At 47.2% G+C, this 22273-nt stretch overlaps 1 protein-coding gene across 2 annotated transcripts in view; it reads left to right on the plus strand.

The window, feature by feature from the left end:
• Positions 1-19565, plus strand: part of CHST11 (carbohydrate sulfotransferase 11) — a 258337-nt gene extending 238772 nt beyond the window's left edge. For both annotated transcript variants that reach the window (XM_059186719.1, XM_059186720.1), the window contains exon 3: positions 14403-19565. In XM_059186719.1, the coding sequence (XP_059042702.1) occupies positions 14403-15257 (855 nt within the window). In that variant the 3' untranslated portion in view covers positions 15258-19565. The remainder of the gene's footprint in view (positions 1-14402) is intronic.
• The last annotated feature ends 2708 nt before the right edge of the window (positions 19566-22273 follow it).

Below are 22273 nucleotides of genomic sequence, written 5' to 3' on the forward strand. Positions count from 1 at the left end.
GCATCAGAAGGACGCGGGTGAGCACTAATGCAGAAAGGGGCCAGGAGAGCTGAGGTTCCGGTGGTTTCTCTTAATAACTCCTGCTGATTGACAGCTTTCCAAATGGCTCCCAGGGGCTCCTGCCTGCACTCTGGCCGGTTCCACCCGGGGTTCCCCCCAGCTGCAACCTCAACTTCTCCCGGGTTCTGCTCACTGAGCTGATCCGCTGGGACCAGGTCGGGTACTGTGTGGAACACCTGCCCCCAGAAGAGCACCTCCTTACCAGCCCTGGTGTCCTCAAATGCCTGGGTGAGGGCGCCAGCTGGTGGCCCTCAGCAAACCCAGCCCAAACAAGCACGGTTTGGCCCACGTATTAAGACCATTTTTTTTAATTGTAGCTAACATTTAAGAATGCCAAGATTTCACATAAAATCTGGTTTTCTGGCTCCTGTTGAGAAATGGAAACATCTTGAAAGACCAGGTTCCCATTCCCTCCTGGCAACAGGAGCCAGATCGAAGAGGCATCACTTACTTTGAGCAGCCCGGGGACTTCTGGCAGGCTCTGGAAGGTGGATTGAGTTTGTGACCCTCATCCCAGTCACAGATTTAAACCCTGCGCATGAAAGAAGTCATTTAGCCATTAGCCTGAAACCTCTCTTTGCTTCTTTCTGCCCTCAAAGCTCCGGAGGTTAACCTCCCCTCAGAGCCCTTGGCTCCCTGTGGCCTTGTCAGCTGAGCCTGGCTGGGGTTCCGCTTCTAGAGGCGAGCAGTGGGCCCTCGGGCACCCAGCGTCTCCTGTGCCTCTTCCTCGCCTCATCTGCCAGAGCTCAAAATGCTCCCCATCTGTGCACCCCCTTCCTTCTTCCTTTTGCTTCTGGAAGGTAGGAGAAGCTCCTGCAGGCCTTCAGCCCTTGTAACCAAACAGCCCCTGCTTCCTTGGTGACAAGTTTACATCCTAAGCAACCAGTTTCCTGGCACCATTGAACCCTTTAGGCCTTGTGACAGATTCAGCCCAGATTGTTTCTTTAAAGAGTCAGTATTTCTCTCCTTTCTTTTCTGAACATAAAAGTGGTTAAGCATTATGTAATTCCTTGTGGTTCCCTGAGGAACCAAACATGGCTGAGAACTGTGGCCTTCTCGACCTTTGACCTGCGGCCCTGCCGAACGAACGGAAAGCCCCTTCACCTTAAATCCGAGGGCTAGGAAAAGGAGTTTTGCCCAGCATCATGCTCAGGCATTGCTTGGGTCCCGTATGTGCTTCAATTTATAGCTGGTGGCATTGGAACCTGTGGGGCTGTGGTTCCCCAGCAGGGCAGCTTTAGAACGCCCTGGGAGCTGGCCGCACTCAGAGCAATTTCAGCTGATCTCTGGGGCTAGCCCCAGGACTCAAGAGGTGTTTAGAGCCTCTCCTGTGATCCCAGGGAACTGCCAGGGGAGAGACCCTGGGCTACAGCGTCTCTACCCTCCAGATGATAACTCCTGGGGGGAGGGGTGTGGACCCCGGGAGGCCACACAATGCAGGGTCTCAGAGCACAGCCCCAGTCCCGAGCTCCCTGATCTTGAGCGAGTGACTTAGTCTCCCTGTGCCTCAGTTTCCTCCATCCATAAGCTGGGACCAGGAAGATACCTATCTGCTAGAGTGCGGGGATTAACAGTGCCTGGGACATAGTAGGTGGTTAGGATCAGTGCCCCCCTCTCGTTTGCTGGGGCTGCGGATCCTCCAGTGATCCCTCCAGGTGAGCCCTTTCTGTGAGCGTTTAGGAATTTTTCTGGCAGAAAGAACGGTGCTGGAATCCCAGGGAATCATATCATCAGGTGTCTCTCTCCACCCGTTCTCAGCTTGTCAGGATGACGGCCAGTGCCGAAAGCAGCAGCCGAGGTGCCGGGAGGGGTCTTGTATTAGGATTTCCAAGTGGAGAAACTGAGCCCTGGCCCAGGCGAACAGTGGTTAATGGCAGATTGCTCCAGACCCGCACGCTTGCTGCCTCCAGAATTTACCTTCTCCTCCAGGTTCCCACTTCTCTGCGCCTTCCCTGCCAGGGCAGCAGAACGGAAGAGCTGCTCCTTCCGGTTGGGTTCTGATGTCTGAAAGAAATTGTAAACACCAGGACGATGTTTTAATTGAAAGGAAACCAGTTTTTCTTCCTTTCAAGATGAAACGTAGTGAAGTTTTAAAGACTTTGTCAAACAGTCCCTCAGTTTGCTACTTAAACTAATTATAGATGCCTTTTTTAACCGTCCAGATTAAAAATAGACCTCAAAATGAGAAAGCAGGATGCAGCCCAGAGCCTCTAGCCATGTTCACGGCTTCCTGGAATCAGGCCTCCTCCGACCTAATTTGTACTTTGGGGAGATCAAACGGAGACAAAGGGAGTCCAGGCTGAGAGCGGAGGTGGTTCCAGGCGCCTCTTAGCAGCAGGCGAGGAACCCGGGTTCTGTGTCCAGAGTTCGAGGGTAGCTGTGAGTTGGTGAGTTCCTCATTACAGAACCCTGTGGTTCTCAAAGTATGGTCCCCGGACTGGCAGCATCAGCATCACCAGTGTAAACAGGCCAAATGGTGCCCCCCCCACCCCCACCCCAAATTCACATGCTGTAGTAAATCAGAATGTGACCATGCTTGAAGTGAGGGCCTTTGAAGAGGTGATTAGATGAAAATGAGGCCATTAGGTGGTTCTAATCCCGTAGAACTGGTGTCCTCACAAGACAGGGAAGAGACACCAGAGGCAAATGCGCACAGAGGGCATCCATCGAGGGGCAGATGTCTGCAAGCCAAAGGGGGGGGGGGGGGCTCAGAGTAAACCAACCCCCCCAGAACTATGAGAAAATTAATTTCTTATTTGATTAATTAATTTCTTAATTAAGCCACCCAGTCTGGGGTATTTTGTTAGCAGCCCAAACAAACTAACATGCCTGGGAATTTGCAGAAATGCGGTCTCAGACCCGGTCCCTGAGCTACTGAATCGGGAACTGGGGGGTGCAACCCAGCAAACCGTGTTTTAACGGGCCCTCCAGGTGACTCCCACGCATGTGGTTGGGAACCACTAACATGAAATATACGTGATACCTTGTGGTAACCCGAAAAAAGACATCACATGGTTGGACACGTTTGGTCTGCCAACACATAAACCTCCTTTTACTAGGCTCTGGAGAAGTTCCAGTGTGTTCCTTAAACAGGATGACGTGTGTAAAAGTGTCCTGTAAATTCTGAAGCCGTCTATTTGCACGAGGTGCAGAGCGGCCGTAGTAGCATTCAGTCAGTGGAAGAAAGCCGCCCTCCTAATACTCTATAGCACGAGCCAGCCGAATCCCAGATGCTCCCTCCTCCGCTGAAATCTGAGTCCTTTAAAATCTTGTAGGGTGTCCACCCCGAGCAGTTGGAATGACACAGAACAAAGGCAAAGAGATTTAATCACATTTCCCTTTTGTCCCTGCTACTAGGAAGCCCATAGCTAAATGAGATTCTTCATCATGGCCCTCATGGTTAGCGTATTTGCTTTTTCCTCTTTCAATGTGGTCCTTTGTTGTGTTCTCTTCAAATACCTTTGAGAAATTAAAAAAAGAAACGGAGAGAGGAAGGGAGTGAAACAGGACACCGATCTTCCCGCTCAGACAATTATCAGATCCCCTGATAAAGACAGACGTTCTCTCTCAGTGACAAAGGACTGAACTGTTCAGCAGTGCGTCCTCTCCAGTCCCTTGTCTTCCTGGTGTCCCATAGCTGTAGGCTCCTTGGAGAGTTCCCTAACTTGATACTCAGGGAACCTGTTAGTTGCTGAAGAGTTGTGACCATTGCAGCAGCTCCCGTGAGCCCTGCCTGGGGTCAAGTGCAGAGGTGGCATGACCAGATTTGCATTTTTTAAGGTTGGAAGTCACCGTCTACCTGATCACAGTTTCTCACATGCTATTGGTCCTAATGACAAGCATGGAGAGATCTAGAACTGACCAGGCTGCCATCAGAAATGTCTCCTGCATCATTTTGGCCATGATGGGGCAGTGGGAGGGGCAGAGGGAGAGAGAGAAGCAGACCCCCCACAGAGCACAGGCTGGATCTCACCACCTGGGCACCCCCCAAAATTATTATAAATTAAAAAACAAATTAAACAATTTTGTGCAAAAATCGAACACTAGAGGTGCAGGTGACTATCTTCCCCTGCAAGGGGAAGTCCCCATTTGAGAATGTGCTTAGTCTCTTGACCTGTGCCCCAAACCACCACGCAACCCCCCCGCCCCTGAGGGGAACCGGCCAGACTTCATTGCAGCAGGTGCACCATTTGTCACCTCAGCTGCTGTGGCGAAAAAGGAAATGGAAAGAGAAAGAAACCTCAAATATCACAGTTCAAAGCCCCATCGAGTTAATTTTGTCTCTGCAACTGCATGTAAAATGACACCATGGTATCGTTTCCATTTCTCATGGCTTTGTGGCCCTGACGGCAGTATTTAGCTGACATGCTACCTCCCCGGAGACCCAGAGGGCCAGAGAACTGCCTCCGACTGAAAAGACCTAGGGAAAAATAAGTGGGGGAGACCCCTGGTTTTCTCTGCTTGGTGAGTCATTTATTGCCTTCAGAACAGCCAGTAGCGATTTGAATAGGCAAAACTCATGGTTCTTTTCTCCTTCCCAGCCCTTCTGTTTTCTTCTGGACAGTTTGTTGTTGTTGTTAATTGGACGGTATGAATGCTCCTCTTAAGGTGATGATTCTGTCTGCTAAGAAGTCAGGAAAGGGGAAACTGAGGGTTGCTGGAGAGGAGGTGGGTAACAAGGATGGGGTCAACAGGGGATGGCCGTTAAGGAGGGCACGTGATGGCACGAGCCTTGGGTGTTCTATGCAACTGATGAGTCACTGGATTCTACCTCTGAAATTAATAATACACCATATGGGGACGCCTGGGTGGCTCAGTTGGTTAAGCAGCTGCCTTCGGCTCAGGTCATGATCCCAGCGTCCTGGGATCGAGTCCCACATCGGGCTCCTTGCTCGGCAGGGAGTCTGCTTCTCCCTCTGCCTCTGCCTGCCATTCTGTCTGCCTGTGTTCTCTCTCTCTCTCTCTCTCTCTCTCTCTGACAAATAAATAAAAAAATCTTTAAAAAAAATAATAATACACCATATGTTCACTAAATTGAACTTAAGTAAAAAATTTTTTTAGAAAGAAGTCAGGACATGCAAGCCAGGACGCTTCATATTCAAAATTTTAACTGACTTCCATGTCTTAGAACTGCCTGGAACAAAATTACTGGGCTGGTGAAATTGGTCTTGGGGATTCCTGGCCCTCTCTTTTGCGTTTCTTTCTTCGTCTTTCATGGGAAAAAAAAAAAAAAAAAAAACGCCTACGTATTAACTGCCTGCTTGTGTACCGTATCTTGTCCAAATGCTGCACTGGTCTTGATCTGCTTTTCTAAATGCTAAACCCGTACCTGATTTGATTTCATGGACATCCCTGCAGAGGAGGTGGTACTATCCCCATTTTGCAGCTAAGAGAACAGAAGCTCAGAAGATTAATGGTCTTGCCCAAAGAAGATCAAGCCCAGAGCTTCTGTTTTCAAATCTCATCCTCGCTGTTACTCGTGCTCTATTATGCTTTCCTTATTTTGCGATGTAAAAATATCCTCTTGTATGATGTCATCTTCTCCTATCCATTTATACTCTCTATCAATTTGCACAGTTATTGACTGAAGCCTTGGCTCTTGTTTTCATTTCATAGGGCTACCGGGTAGACCCGTCTCGCCTCTTGCCAGGTTTTGGGTGGTGCTGACAACCTTTGGCATCCTGTCACTCGTAGATGCATCACTCCAACCTCTATCTCCATCATCACACGGCCATCTCCCTCTGGATGTCTCTTAGTCTCTGTTTTCTCTCCTAATTAGGACACCAATCTTCGGATTTCAGCCCACCCTAATTTATTAAGACCACAACTAATTACATCTGCCAAATACCTACTTCCAAGTAAGGTCCCATTTTAAGGTTCCAGGTGGACATGAATTTGGGGGGGGGGACACTACTCAGCCTAGCACAGCCTTTATTAAGGGATATTCTGGTGTCTATCAACATTTGCTACAGAGGGACCTTCCTGCTTTCCTATCACATTTCTCTAACGAGGTTATTAACTGATTCACTCACGACCTCAAATATTTATTGAACATCTACTATGTGACTGCCACTTTTTTAAGCACTGAAGACAGCCATGGGAAGAAAAAGTCCATATTTCATGGCACTTCTGTTGGACAGGGGGAAACTTACGCCAGTGTGGTATGAAACTATGGCAGCCTTTCAGGAGAACCGAGGTGTAGGAACTCCAAGGTTTCATACCTGGCTCCAGAATTTGCTCATCATGGCTTCTACCACATTTGACTAGTCCGCAACTCACAGCCAGGGGGAGTCAAGGGGTTGGAGAAGTAAACTCTACTTCTTGTTGGGAAGAGTGCCAATATAGGGGACTATTAGAAAAGCACTAACAAGATGGGATTGGGAGGGAGACAAACCATAAGTGACTCTTAATCTCACAAAACAAACTGAGGGTTGCCGGGGGGAGGGGGTTTGGGAGAAGGGGTTGGGATTATGGACATTGGGGAGGGCATGTGATTTGGTGAGTGCTGTGAAGTGTGTAAACCTGGTGATTCACAGACCTGTACCCCTGGGGATAAAAATATATGTTTATAAAAAATAAAAAAATTAAAAAAAAAAAAGAAAAAAAAAAAGAAAAGCACTAACGACTCCTTTGTGCTTTCCAGTAGTTTGTGAGGCTAAAAGTAGCACGACAATCTCCTTACTTTTCACACATGTAATTTCCATTGTGTTAGCATTGTCTTGGTTTGCTTCCTTCCCTTGAGAGTGGAAAATTTCCAGTGTGATAGTATGTAACTCAGAGAATTACCAGGAAGTTTAGAGATGATCTATTAAAATAACCTTTGAAAGAGCCTTAGAGTAACTCCTCCTACTGTCTGTTGTTGTCTCGTGCTGTGTGATGACCACCGCTGTCCTCGGGACCATGGGGGAGGTGGATACAGGGCTATACTGCAGGGTGTTATGACTTTCTCTGGTGACCACAGGTTATGCCTCAGGTCTCCAGGAAACTCAGCAAATCTCCTCATTTAGGCCCATCACAGATGCCCTGTGAATGTTTTAGATGAACTATAGAGACTGTGCTTCATTGGAAACTCAGGGCTAGCCTGTTGGGTGATACCCAGGTTCATGGGTTTATTGACTTGGCTGTCCAAATGGTTGGGGGTGGTGTGGTGTTCACTAATCCCTCTGCATTCTCAAGACTCAGGTCGCCTATAGTCTAGCCTGGAGTGGGACAGTGGTTCGAGAGGGACTCTGAGTCTCCGTGAAGCAAGTGGCCACCAATCTTGAGAAAACCAAGCGTGAACTAGACGGTTGGGGGCAGGGGGTAAAGGATGCTTAATGCAGTGGGTTTTCAGAGGAAAGAATGATTCTTCCACTCATCTGGCAGGGGTCATTGGAACTTGAAGGACTGTCAGGAAGGGTGAGAATCTTAAATGCAAATGGTTGGGCCCAAAGGAAAAAGAAGGAACAGACTCTCCACAGCTGTAGGTAGAGAAGAGGCCACATCAAAAATGGTGGGAAGGGTGGAGATATGGACAAGAACCAAACTGAGCTGGGACACTGTCGGTGGGAGGAAGGACACTACCACCACAGAAAAGGGAGAGGAGCAGACCCCACACCAGGCTTCCCAGGCACAGGGGACTTACACTGGGAAGATAAACCCCAATAACATTTGACTTTAAAAACCAGAGGGACTTAACTTCAGGAGTTCTTACAATCAGTGGAGCTTAACATTTAGAACTTTAAAAATTAGCAGGCTTAGCTCTGGGAGAGCCAGAGGGTGATAGGAAACTGAGCCCCCCAACTCCCTTAAAGAGACATATAAGAGACAACCCTGCTGAGATATAGCATAGACCAGAAGCTTAAATAAAAAATAAAAATAAAAAAAGCCTGGGGTATTCAGGAAGGCAGTGTATTTGATTATTAATCTCAGAGTGTGTGCTGGAGAGGCAGGGATCTTTAGGAGACTTCTCCTAATACAAAAGAGCTGGTGGGCACTATTTCCCTCCCTGCCCCCTTGGCTTAGATGCGTGGACACTTGCAGGAACCAGCATAGCCAGAACACACTCCCCCTGGCTTGCTCACAGCGCCTTAGCCCCACGTTCTCCTGCCGGCCTGTCCCGTCCAACCCAGCACCAGCAGAAGTCCATCCAAAGTAGTGTCACAAGCCTAGCCATGTGCAAGCAGCCCCGAAAGGGACCAACATTGTTCCGAAGTTCCTCCTTCCCTGGGGAAAGGAGATGATGACCACACATGCCAGCCTGACTGCAGCCCCAGGAATGGGCTGGGGGCATCACTGGTCCACAGGCCTTGTCCATCAGCCAACACTTCTCAAGGAACACAAGGCGAGTCCCTGCAGTTTGGTGCTACTGCCACTATGGCAAATGCCTAGGCTGACCCTCCTCAAGCCCAAGGCAGCCCCAGACTGGCCGCCATAAGGACCAAACCCTGCCCACAAAAGGTCAAGAGAGCCACTGCAGACGAATGCACTGGGAGCAAGAGCGGTAGCCACAACAGTAAGACATGTGCGGTGCACACAGCAGACCCCCCTGAAGTGCCAGGTTCTGCTGAACAGGGACCATCTCACTGCTGGGCACGACAGGACCTCTTCTTCATGAGGCCACCACCCTCAAGAGCAGGAGACTTTCCTAATCCATAGAAAGAGCCACAGAGAGCAAAACAAAATGAGGAGACAGAGGAATGTGTCTCACATGAAAGAACAGGACAAAAATCACAGCAAGAGAGCCAAACAATACAGAAATCAGCCATACGGCTGATAGAGAAGTTAAAGTCATGGTCATAAAGATACTCACCTGACTTGCGAAGAGTGGAGGACATCAGTGAGACCCTCAACAAGGAGCAAACATAAAAAAGAACCAATCAGAGATGAAGAACACAATAACTGAGATTGAAAATAGGCTAAAGGGAATCAATAGACTAGAGGAAGCAGAAGAACAGATCAGCAATCAATGAGTAATGGAAGGTAATGGAGAGTAATGGAAAGCAGTCAAGCTAAACAGGAGAAAGAGAAAAGAATAGAAAGTGAGAATGGATTAAGAGAACTCAGTGATACAATCCAGCATAATGACATTTGCATTATAGGAATCTCAGAAGAGGAAGAAAGGGGGTCAGGAAACTTATCTGAAGAAATAGTAGCTGAAAACTTTCCTAATCTGGGGAAGGAAACAGATATCCAGATCCAAGAAACACAGAGACCAACCCCCCCCCCCCAACAAAATCAACTCAAGGAGATTCACACCAAGACACACAGTAATTTAAATTGGCAAAAAGTAGGGGCATGGGGGGCTGAGTGGCTCAGTCATTAAGCGTCTGCCTTCAGCTTGGGTCATGGTCCCAGGGTCCTGGGATCGAGATCTACATCAGGCTCCCTGCTCGGCGGGAAGCCTGCTTCTCCCTCTCCCACTCCCTCTGCTTGTGTTTCCTCTCTTACTGTGTTTCTCTCTGTCAAATAAATAAATAAAAATCTTTTTTAAAAAACGGCAAAAAGTAGTGATAAGGAGAGAATGTTAAAAGCAGCAAGAGAGGGATGCCTGGGTGGCTCAGTGGGTTAAGCTGCTGCCTTCAGCTCAGGTCATGATCCCAGGGTCTGGGATCGAGTCCTGCATCGGACTCCTTGCTCAGTGGGGAGCCTGCTTCTCTCTCCACCTCTGCCTGCCAATCTGCCTGCTTGTGCTCGCTCTCTCGCTCTCTCTCTCTCTCTGACAAACAAATAAATAAAATCTTTAAAAAAAATAAAAAATAAAAGCAGCAAGAGAAAAGAAAGCAGTTGCAGAGAAGGAAAACCTCCTAAGGCTGATATTTTTTTTCCAGCAGAAACTTTGCAGGCCAGAAGAGAGTGGCATGATTAATAGTCCACCCAGCCAGGTTCTCATCTCAAGAGAGGGAGAGATAGTTTCCCAAACAAAAGTTAAAGGAATTCATCACCACTAAACCAGCCTTCCAAGAAATGTTAAAGGAGATTCTTTGAACCAAGACAAGATAAAGACACCAAAAAAAAAAAAAAAAAAATTTTTTTTTGAGAGAACTACAGGGCAGTAACTCTGATGAACATAGATTTAAAAAATTGAAAACAAAATACTAGCAAACCAAATCCAACAACACAACAAAAAAGAATCATTCACTACAATCAAGTGGGATTTATTCCTAGGATGCAAGGATGGATTAATACTTGAAAATCAATCAACATGATATATCACATCAATGTTATAGAAAGGATAAGAACCATATACAATCATTTTCATAAATGCAGAAAAAGCACTTGACAAATTACAACATCCATTCGTGATAAAAACCCTTGTCAGAGTAGGTTTAGAACATAATTAAGGGCCATATATGACAAACCCACAGCTAACATCATACTCAATTGTGAAAAGCTAAGAGCTGTCCCTAAGATCAGGAACAAGACAGGGAGGTCTACTCTTACCACTTTTACTCAACATGGTACTGGAAAGTGTTCACCACACACAGTAAACAGACAAGAGAAAGAAAAGGCATCCACATTAGTAAAGAAGTAGTAAACCTTTCACTCTCTGCAGATGACATGATACTATATATACAAAACCCTTATGACTCCACCAGAAACCTACTGGAACTAATAGACTAATTCAAGAAAGTTTTAGGACACAAAATCAATATACAGAAATCTGTTACATTTCTCTACACCGATAATGAAATGGCAGAAAAAGAAATTAAGACAACAATCCCACTTACAGTTGCACCCAGAAGAATAAAATACCTAGGATTAAACGTACCCAAAGAAGTAAAAGACCTGTCCTCTGAAAACTACAAAATACTGATGAAAGAAATTGAAGACAACAACTGGAAAGGTATTTCATGCCCATGGATTAGAACAGATTTTGTTAACGTCCATACTACCCAAAGCAATCTACAGATTTGATGCAATCCCTATCAAAATACCAACAGCATTTTGCACAGAACTAGAACAAAAGATCTTAATGCATGTATGGAAACACAAAAGACCTTGAGTAGCCGAAGCAATCTTGAAAAAGAATAAAACTGGAGGCCTCAGAATCCCAGATTTCAAGACATACTACAGAGCTCTAGTAATCCAAGCTGGCACAAAGACAGACACACAGAGAGCCCAGAAATAAAGCCATGATTATATGCTCAACTAGTCTCTGACAAAGGAGGCCAGAATATGCAATGGGAAGGACAGTCTCTTCAACAAATGGTGTTGGGAAAACTGGACAGCTACATGCAGAAGAATGAAACTGGGCCACTTTCTCCCACCATACACAAAAATAAACTCAAATGGATTAAAGACCTACATCTGAGACCTGAAACCATAAAAATCCTAGAATAGAGCACAGGCAGCAATTTCTCCGACATTAGCCATAGCAACTTTTTTTCTACCTCTGTCTCTAAGGGAAGGGCAACCAAAGCAAAAGTATACTGTGGGGACTATAGCAATAACAGAAAAAAGAAATAAAGGAAAAGTTTTGTAAACAAAGGAAACAACACAATGAAAAGACAACCTACTGAATGGGAGGAGATATTTGCAAATGATATATCTGATAATGTTAATATCCGAAATACATGAAGAATTTCTACAAAACACCACCACAGAAACCAAATAATCCACTTAAAAAAGGACAGGAGACATGAACAGACAGTGCTCCAAAGAAGACAAACAGATGGCCAACAGGCACTTGAAAAGACACTCAACATCACTCACCATCTGGGAAATGCAAATCAAAACCACAGCGACGTATCACCTCACACCTGTCAGTCGCTAAAATCACAAGAAACAAGTGTTGGTGAGGATGTGGAGAGAAAGGAACCCTCGTGCACTGTTGGTGGGGATGCAAAATGGTGCAGCCGCTTTTGTATGGAAGTTCCTCAAAAAATTAAAAACAGAATTACCGTATGATCCAGTAATTGCACTACCGCATCATTACCCGAAGAATGTGAGAACACTAGTTCAAAAGGATACATGCATCCCTCTGTTTATTGCTGCATTGTTTACGACAGCCAAGATGTGAAAGCAGCCTACGTGTCTGAAGATAGATGAATGGATAAAGATGATGTGATACACACACACACACACACAATGGAATTTTTCAAGGATAAAATCTTGCCATTTGCAACAACACGGCTGGATCTAGAGGGTATGATGCTAAGTGAAAGAAGTCAGAGAAAGACAAATAACCATATGATTTCACCCATATGCGGGATTTCAGAAACAAAACAAAGAAAGAGGCAAACACACTCTTCAATATAGAGAACTGGTGGTCACCAGACGGGTGGTGGCATGGGGAGCGAGCCAGGTGGGAGGGATCAGGAGTACTGAGGAGTACTGAGTAACGTATGGAATTACTGAATCAACACACTGTGTATCTGAAACTAATATGCCAGTGTATGTTAATTATATGGGATTAAAAAAAAAAACTTTTTTCATTAAAAAACAAAGGGAAAAGAGTGAATCATTGATTTCTCTGGAGCTCCCTTTAGTTCTAAATGGGGGAGGACTAGAAACGGGACTGGAAAGGTAGGTTGGCGCAGACTATGGAGGACTTCAAAGACAAGTACACGGATGGGGTCTGTGTTCTCGGGGCAGGAAGACAACCAAGACACCATGTCCTCTGCAGCCCCAGACTGGCTGTTCCCTAGTGCTGGTGCCCATTTTCTCTATAGTGTTAACCATAATTAATATCAATCTCTCTGATATTTAAAAGAAGAGCCACAGGGTCCCTGGGTGGCTCAGTGGGTTAAAGCCTCTGCCTTCGGCTCAGGTCATGATCCCAAGATCCTGCCATCGAGCCCCGCATCAGGCTCTCTGCTCAGCAGGGAGTCTGTTTCCCTTCCTGTCTCTCTCTGCCTGCCTCTCTGCCTACTTGTGATCTCTGTCAAATAAATAAATAAAAATCTTTAAAAAAAAAATAAAAGAAGAGCCACACTGCGCATTCAGGAAGGTAGACAGAGGCATGGCGTTAAGCCAACAACATTAGGGCTGTCAGCACACCAGGGCTGTGTGGTGTTCTGTTTCCTATCCTAGGAGCACTGGCTCCCAGGGGAGTGAATGGCCTTTGAGGAGACACTTTTGTTCCTAGAATCTAGAGGAGCACAGATGTCTTCCCTTTGGGCCCTTCTGAGGCGGCCAGCTCTCTGGTCTGATGCGTCCTGGACTGTGAGCCCTTTAGGAAAATGTTCTCTCTCCCATGGGTGCTGAGCCGAGTGCCCTATACACTGTGAGGTCTGGACAGATGTTTGAATGGATACATCAATGGATGAATATGGCAAAGAAGAAAGGCTCGAAGGTAGTAAATGCCAGTCCCCTTGATTTGAGTTCCAAAATCCAGACTCACACTGCTTTATGTGCCAAAGCAGATGTACCGACTACCGTAACAAAAGCCTAAGAGTTGAGGGGTCTGGTTTCAGCAAAGTATGGACCTAGGTATTGAGGTGACATCACTGGGAATACGTACATCCATCTCTCTTCTCCTCTTTTTTTGTACCCTCCCTTCCCAGGCTAGCCTTCCCTGTCCCCAAGCTCCAGGCTGCCATTCTCACCACACAGCTGCTTGAGAGGGAAAAGGAACTGGGAGTGGAGGAAAGGGGGTTCCCAGAGGAACATCAAGGCAGAGGCACCAGAAGACACACAAAGCAACTGATGTTCACCATCGTGGCCTCGTAGAGAGATTGGATCCGCCTACTTTAATGTAGATCAATCAAATGCCAGACTCGCCATGCTTCAGTCAAGAAGTTGGGAGTTCTGGACCTCAGGGTAGAGTGCAAAGTGGGCAGCCCTGGTTGCCAGGAGGACCGACCTGGGTTTGCATACGGGGTCGGTTGCTCCCTCACTGTGTGATCTCAAGCTAGTGACTTAACCGCTCTGAGCCTCGGTTCCCTCTTTCTCTCCAGCTAGGCTGTCAGCTCTGCAAGAGCAGTGACCTCATTGTATTTTTTATGACCGCATCCCCGATGCCTCGCAGCGTAGCCTGGAAGGCTGCCTGGAAATGGTGGCGGGTCCTTGATGCTGTTAAATCAGCCTCATTTCAAGGTGGTTGTACAGAGAGAAGGAAAACAGCCTACGTGCTGCCTACTGCAGCTCTAGGAACATGCCAGGCTGGTAGAGGGTGACGCCTAAGCTACAGAGTTGACCATGACTATTGCTCCACAAAGGAAACATGGTGGAACAAAGAACCCAAAGAGGCGAGGCAGCTGGTGGAGAGTTAGGAAGGAAGCCGGGGCCATCTAGGTCGTTGGCCATCTATCCCAGGTCCCCACCCCCCTGTACTGGCCGTCGCGGTTGTGGACGCGGCCCAAGGTTCCCATCTCCCGCTCCGATACTGAACTTGTGTCCCTCTTGTGTCCCCTCTGCAGCTGGAGCTCTCGAACACCGCGGTCCTACACCAGATGAGGCGCGATCAGGTCACGGACACCTGTCGCGCCAACAGCGCCCTGAGCCGCAAGCGGCGGGTGCTGACGCCCAACGACCTGAAGCACCTGGTGGTGGACGAGGACCACGAGCTCATCTACTGCTACGTGCCCAAGGTGGCGTGCACCAACTGGAAGCGGCTCATGATGGTGCTCAGCGGGCGGGGCAAGTACAGCGACCCCATGGAGATCCCGGCCAACGAGGCGCACGTGGCGGCCAACCTCAAGACCCTGAACCAGTACAGCATCCCGGAGATCAACCACCGCTTGAAAAGCTACATGAAGTTCCTGTTCGTGCGCGAGCCCTTCGAGCGCCTGGTGTCGGCCTACCGCAACAAGTTCACGCAGAAGTACAACACGTCCTTCCACAAGCGCTACGGCACCAAGATCATCCGGCGCCAGCGCAAGAACGCCACGCAGGAGGCCCTGCGGCGCGGCGACGACGTGCGCTTCGAGGAGTTCGTGGCTTATCTCATCGACCCGCACACGCAGCGCGAGGAGCCCTTCAACGAGCACTGGCAGACCGTGCACTCGCTCTGCCACCCGTGCCACATCCACTACGACCTCGTGGGCAAGTACGAGACGCTGGAGGAGGATTCCAACTACGTCCTGCGGCTGGCGGGCGTGGGCAGCTACCTGAAGTTCCCCACCTACGCCAAGTCGACGAGAACTACTGACGAGATGACCACGGAGTTCTTCCAGAACATCAGCTCCGAGCACCAGACGCAGCTGTACGAAGTCTACAAACTCGATTTTTTAATGTTCAATTACTCAGTGCCCAGCTACCTGAAATTGGAATGAAGCGGGTGGGGGAGAGGGAGAGAGAATCGTGCTTTTTAATTTAAGATTTTTTTTATTTGTCGAAAGAAATTCTATGGATATTGGGTTATTTTGTAAAGTAATATTTCTGTGGGGATGATGCTGCGAGCGGCATGGTGAGAATTATTTAAAATCCTTAGTAGGGAAGGACGGCTGTCTTTGCAGGGGAAAAGCATGGGTGTCCTCGTGTTTAGACGTGAATACTTACAACACTGTCTCAGAGGTTTCCTTGTGCTCTGGTGAATTCCATGAATTGTGCATCCCATAAATTCTAATTAATATTATTTATAGTTATTTAAACATGGTCTCTGTAGAGATTTCTTTCTGTGGCAGCAATATTCTAATGTCTTTGCAGAAGAAATGTGTGTTTTTGTTCTGTACTTGCTACAGCTCGTTCTGGGGCATGAATGTTCTCCTCACTAGGCGCTCATAGGGTTCACTGTGTGATAACAACCATCGTGATGTCTGTCGGTGCTACCCTTCTCAGAAATCGGTGAGAAATAAATAGAAAAAGTCACCTTTGAGAGGGACCAATTCCAAGCAGATTCCAAGCAACCCAAGAGTCCCTTGCGCTAAGAAAAAAAAAGTGATTTTTTTTTTTTAACCCAAGGAGAAGAGCTGATTGTAGCTATTTTTTCTTTTCCCCTTTTCACCAGAATTAGTAGTCTGATAGAATAGGCCTTTCTACAGAAATTTTTAACTGGCAGTGCCAGTTATGCTGGTGAAGTGGCTGTTGCTTTATAGTCAGCAAGTATTTATTGAGCAACTACTACGTGTGGGGCCTCATTGTAGGCCCTGCAGGTAGAGCATTGAATGAAACCAATAGTCTCGGCCCTCAAGAAGCTTTATGTGGACACAGTTTCCAGCTCAACCATTAGCAAACCTCTCATAGTCATGGACTTCACATGAGGTCTGGACCATTTTGAACAACCCCGGAAGGTCCGTGACCCGACAAATTTGCGTTTTTCTCTGGCCCAACTTTGAAAACCACACACTTAGAACAGGCCACTTGACGTGGTGAGTAATCCAGGCTCATTGCCCAACACAAGAGAAGACAAAAGCGTTTCTCATCATGTTGCCCACTCCAATGGATTAGTGGTGTCTGCCTTTAAGCACCAGAATGGATTCGCCAGGCACAGCAGGGAGCGGGGCTGTGACTGATTAGTCCTGTCTGCCTTGGGGGAGGGAAGGGACTCATTCGCCAAGTGCCTCTTCCTGTGCTGTCAGCCCAGCACCCACGCCTCAGCATAGAAGTGTTCTCTCCTCTTTGCTGTGTCCAAGAGTGAGAGGTTACGGCAGGCAGACCTCATACACTGGGGATCTGGAGTGGTCTGGCATTTCTCCCCTGGTGAAGGTCAGAGGTAGACCACCTATACACACACACACATGCACGCACATACCCCTCCCAAGTCCTCCAGAGGCTGAGACCATCAGCGCCTTGGCGAACACCATGCATGAGCCTCAAGGACAGCCTTCCATGACTGTAATCTGTGCCCCCTTTCCTCCGGAAGATCGGAAACATTCCGCTTCCTGTTCCTTGCTAATTACCATCTGCACACGCTTCTCATTTCCAGCCATTTCAATGCCCCGGGTGACGTTTGAGCCACATCCCTCTTACAACTAGTGAATGAGTTGGTAGCAGATCCTGTATATAATAAGAATTATAGTTCTAATAATGGGGGGGTGGGGTGGGATGGGGCGTGGGTAAGTTTTGCTTTTTGTTTTGTTTTTGACGCAGTATATAGCAAAGGGGTGAGAATATTCTAAACAAACAAAAATGAATAATTTATTCACAGAAACTATTAAAACTGTAAAGCTCACGGCCAGCCCAGCAACAGCTGCCACATCTCGCTGAGAATATGACTTTATTGAATGTGGGTGAGGTGTGCACTGAAGAGGGTGGCCAAAGCTTTTTATAAAATGTTGTATACCTTCTTCCAAGCTCTCTCCCCTTTGTGAAGGGCACAGTGACAGTGCCCTCCATGGACAGAGATGTGTGCCATGTGTTTTACTGAATAGAGTGACAGGCCTCACTGTCCCTGGAGTTGGGAGTCTGGGCCCGGTTTCTAGGCAGGGGACACTGTCCTCACAAATAAGGCTTCAGCTAATGAATCATTGTCCAGCATTTCCTGATATGTGCTCCATAGAACAAAGAGTCAAAGAGTTGTGAAGTTAGTGTGATGCAAAAAAAGAAAGAAAGAAAAAAGAAAAGAAAAGGAAAAAAGAAAGAAAAAAAAGCATTTTGAGGTCAAATATCCTTGGGAAAGAAAATTAAGTCAATTTCCTTTCTGCAGGACTTTTAAGAGCCTTGGATGTACGCTGTGCATTATGAACCCCCCAAAGCATTGAGTTGGTAGCATTTCCTGAACTTATGTGACCAGGATACTCTTATTTTGCAGATCTCAGAGATGTTCCACAGAATATACTTTGGTTAGGTCGATTTAGCATATCTGAGGTTGTCGAGGATAAAACAACCTCCCTGACCTTTTTCCAGAACAAAACAATAAAACAGTACCAATCCATCTCTATCTGGTTTATAGCAACAGAGATACGTTATCAGATAAATCAAACTTTTATTTCAGTGCAATGGTTTTAATCCTGGATACTACCCTGGGCAATGATTCCATCCTTCCCAAAGGGAGCAGGGGATGGTCTTGGGTGGTATGGACAGAGGAAGGGGGGGTGGAGAGGGGGACATAAGGCCACAGAACGGTCCCCCCCGCTCCTCAAGCCTTAGGTTACCCAACGCACGCAAAGGGAGCCCAGCCCTTGAACAGTGCTTCCTCAATTCCACCATGTGCTTTTGGTTATCCAATGGGATTTCCCATAGATTTCCCAAGCTCTGTGTTCCCACCACCATCTTTGTTGGGTTGGGTGAGCTCACTCGGGCCGTGAGCAGAGTACTGCCTTTCCTACCATCTTCTCTTAAGTGAGAAAGACTGTCCTTTAGGGGACAAGGCATCAGTGTCGTTCTGCAATGAGGGACTTTCTCCTTGTGTTTTGTGTTCACATTTTATTTTCTAATAGCATAAAAACCTTAAAAAAAAAAAAAAAAAAACTGAATCAACTGTTGGGCAGAATGTAGAAAGTATTCTGTGTCCTTGGTGGAAAAGACTCCATGGGTAAAAATGTGCCTGGGAAGCAAAAGCTTGTGTTTCTGGTTTTTTGTTTTGTCTTGTTTTTTAAAGAAAACTGTTCGAAAACACTTTCCATTGCATGCTTCGCTGGAGAAAAGTACAGGCCGGCATCCCACCTCCAAGCCACTTTTCAAAGGTGCTGCTGTGTTTTCAAAACCAGGTCCAGTTAGGGTAGTATTTGCAAGGACATTCCTGCTTCACCTATCCCTTCAGTTGGAAAATTCTAGAATATTAGCCACAGAGTTTGAATTCCTGCAGCTTCTCTAGACCTTCCCATCCCCTTCCTTGCCTTCCCAGCTGGTCTGGGAAGAAAGGCAGTGAGTTGACCTATGGTGTCTCAGGGGGGACTTCCCTTCCTCCCTGTCTACCAGATGCGTCCCACCATCCTGACGGCAGAGGAGTAGGGGCACAAGGGGCTAATTCCTGCTGGAAGAAAATTCCCAGGGAAAAAACAACAAAAACGCAAGGCACTAGCCCCCTTAGCTGGTGGGCTCTAGACCACTGCTGAGGTAGTGATTACTCAGGCCCTGTTTCAACCTGGCAAGAACCCAAGGGACTCTGTCCCCGGGGAATGGTGTCAGACCATCTCCCTCGCAGACTGCCCCTCCCCCACACACACCAACACACACAGTCAGAGCTGCCCCGTTCTGTGCCGTCCCGGGGACCAGAATCGCTCCCAGGCCCCCTCCTATGTCAGCAGGACTGACCTCACGGCTCCCCCAGTTTGCAACAACCAGCGTTTCTTCCAGCATTTTCTCATCAGCTGACCGGACCCTATGAACCGGCAACAGGACCTACGATCACCAACTTGCCCCTTGGCTGTTCGCAGGCGAATTTCGGTTTGCTGCTCTTTGTCAGGTACAGAAGTGGCTGCCCGTACTGTTTTCCTAGGAGCATGCTCAGTATCGTATATATGCACATATAACTTAACATCTTTGTGGAGTGTGATTTTTTTTTTCTTACATCTTTGTATGCAGTAGAGGGCTTGTTTTAGAAAACTCTCCCTGTCTCCTACTGTACTGTTCAAGAAAGCTGAATTCCACATTGCCAACAAAAGCGTGAAATGTTCATGAACCTTCCTCCAGGAAAAGTCATTCAAGCCTGATTATTTTTCTAAGTAACTTCAATTAAATTGAAGGAAAAAAAAAAAGAAGCTTCTCTCTGTGTATGGTTTGTTCATGGCTCATTGACAAAAGACTGTGCGGGTTGGGTGGGCTGGGGGACTGAGCATGTGGGAGGCCCTGCTCGTGGGCGCCAAAGGATGGAGAGGGAGAAACAGAGGTGCGGCCACCACCACTCTGAACCCTTCCTGTTCAGTGGATGAATGGGAGCTTTCTTCATTCCTGTTTTGCCCACAAATTCTGTTGGGTCATACTCTAGGAGGCCCACCATGATCATGTTGTCCCACCACCCATGGGAAATATAAGGAAATGGTCTTCTGGAAGGTTAAATGGTTTTGGTGACAGAGCCGGTATCCAGGGTGCCTTCAGAACCCCACACTTTCGCCACTAAGCGACACGCCTCTGAGCGGCTGTCCACCCTCCAGAAGTTTTAGACCTGCCCTAGGAGCCCCAATTTTCCAATTCCAGACCCACTCCTTTTTAGACACCCCATAGCTGCTCCCATGACAGACATTTTTTTAGCTTTATTGCTAGAAATGATCGGCTTATTTGTATTGTGCATACTCCAAGTCGTTTACTCTAATTTCTTGAAATGTGTTATCTAAACAGTTCACATGAGAAGATTAGGTTTAAAATGTATCCCATTTTTAACCATGTCAGATAGGGTTTGTAATTGTCCCCACCAGTGGCCAGCTCCCACCCATTCCTGGTGGCACTACTGTCCTTGCTCTGGTCCCTTCTGCTTGGGAGATGGACCATGGAGCTCAGCTGTCTTAAATCAGCGGAAAATGCACCTCTTTTTAATGTAGTAAGTCGACATCCCTTGGTCAGGGCCTGTCCCTGTCTCATCTAGGACAGTGGAAAATGTCACTGGGAAGTAAGCCTAAATGAGAACGTGCCTACTGTTCGTTTATTCTCAGAGTAAGACCGAAATGCCCTCTTAGCAGTGGCCAGCTAATGGGTATCTCCGATGGCACCAACGGTTCCCTCTGGCCGACACGGCAAGAGCTACAGGAACGAAGGGCCAAGGTGAGGTCATTACTGATCCACCTCCCAGTGAATAGCAGTAGCACCGGCCAGGATCCTTAGTAGCCAGTGCTAAAGTGTCCTTTCTTGGAAAGAGCTCTCCTTTCTCAAGTTGTGTCTTTCCTTGAGACGTAACTGGTGATCACATAACTGTTATGATCGTAGACATTGATTCAGAAAATGAGAACTATATTGGCCATTCCATGGCAGCCCCCAAAGCCTTTTCAAACATTTTCTCAAAAAGTCCAAATATCCAAAAAGACTAAGAACCATTGGCCAAGAAGACGTTTGAGGGGGCAGGACCCCGAGGGCTTGGTAGAGCAAAAACCTCTGGGGGAATCCCTCTCACAGGGTGATTCTGAGCTTTGCACAGCCAGTCTCCACCTTCCTGCTGGCACACTGTGCCCATGGCTGTGGCCCCCTGGGGTTCTGGATGACTTACAGGACGTGGGGGACGAGTTCGGTCTACGTTTACCGCAGAGAGTTTATCAGACATCTTGGGCCTCGTGTTTCCAAAATGAAGAAATGAGGAAGATTCTAGCAAGACTGACATGAGAAACAAACAACCTGTCCCCCATCTTACAATCCTCTCCCAGCACCAACATCCTCCCCCACCACCGCAACACGCCCTAGACAGAACAGTCAGAATGGAAACAGCCTGATTCCAACACAGAGCTGACTGAGGACTGTTCACAATCATACCTAACCTCTTTGAAATGGGGAAAACAGTAATCTATGAATTATCTATCTCAGTTGAGACTGCTAACCCTGCTTCATCCAACAAGGAGTGGTGTGTCTTCTGGAGGTAATCGCTTCCTGTTGGGGCCTCAGTTCCCTCACCCGTAAAATGTAAGAATTGAGCTAGGTCTGTGGTTTTTCAATTAAAAAGAAAAATAAGCCTCTTGAATTTTTTTGTATGCTGAGCACTCAGATGTACAGTAGATGAAGCAGAGATGTTGTGACTGAATAGAGGAATAGAGGACCCCCAAGCCTCTTTTCCCTGTAAAGTTCCCGTGAACCTCCGCAGACCCCTCAGGCTGTAGGGAATACAGTTTGAGAACCTTAAGTGAGGTGACCTCCAAGCGCTTCCAGCTTTGACATTCTCTAATGATCTACTCGAATCCTTCTCTGTGGCTCTTTGTGCCAAAGATATTGATAAGTGTTTAGAGAACACCACAGGGGTATCAGCGGCTTCGAGAAGGGATGCTGAGGGAACAGCGTTAGAACAAGATGAAGAGGAAAGGAAAGAAATAAGGAAAAAGGAAGTACAAAGGTAAAGGCAGAGGCAGGGAAGAAACAGCTCAGATTCCAGGTGGGAATTCCTCTTCCAAATGGTCTACCCGGGAAATGCAGCCTTCACACTCCTACAAAACCTCATTAATTCAAAATACGAGAGACTGCAATGAAAACCAGACTCTGTATTAGTCTGCTTTTTAATTTGCAGTGTTCGCTTTTATTTTTTAATTTTTTAAAACTATTTAATTAATTTATTTATTTGACAGAGATCACAAGTAGGCAGAGAGGCAGGCAGGGAGGTGGGGGAGGCAGGCTCCCCACTGAGCAGAGAGCCTGATGTGGGGCTCTGATCCCAGGACCTTGGGATCCTGACCTGAGCCAAAGGCAGAGGCTTTAACCCACTGAGCTACTCAGGCGCCCCTCAGTTTTATTTTTAAAAAGCAATTGAGTGTGTCATTATGCAAGATTAACAAAGGCT

Source organism: Mustela lutreola, chromosome 8 (genome assembly GCF_030435805.1).
Source record: "Mustela lutreola isolate mMusLut2 chromosome 8, mMusLut2.pri, whole genome shotgun sequence".
Classification (NCBI taxonomy): Eukaryota; Metazoa; Chordata; class Mammalia; order Carnivora; family Mustelidae; genus Mustela; species Mustela lutreola.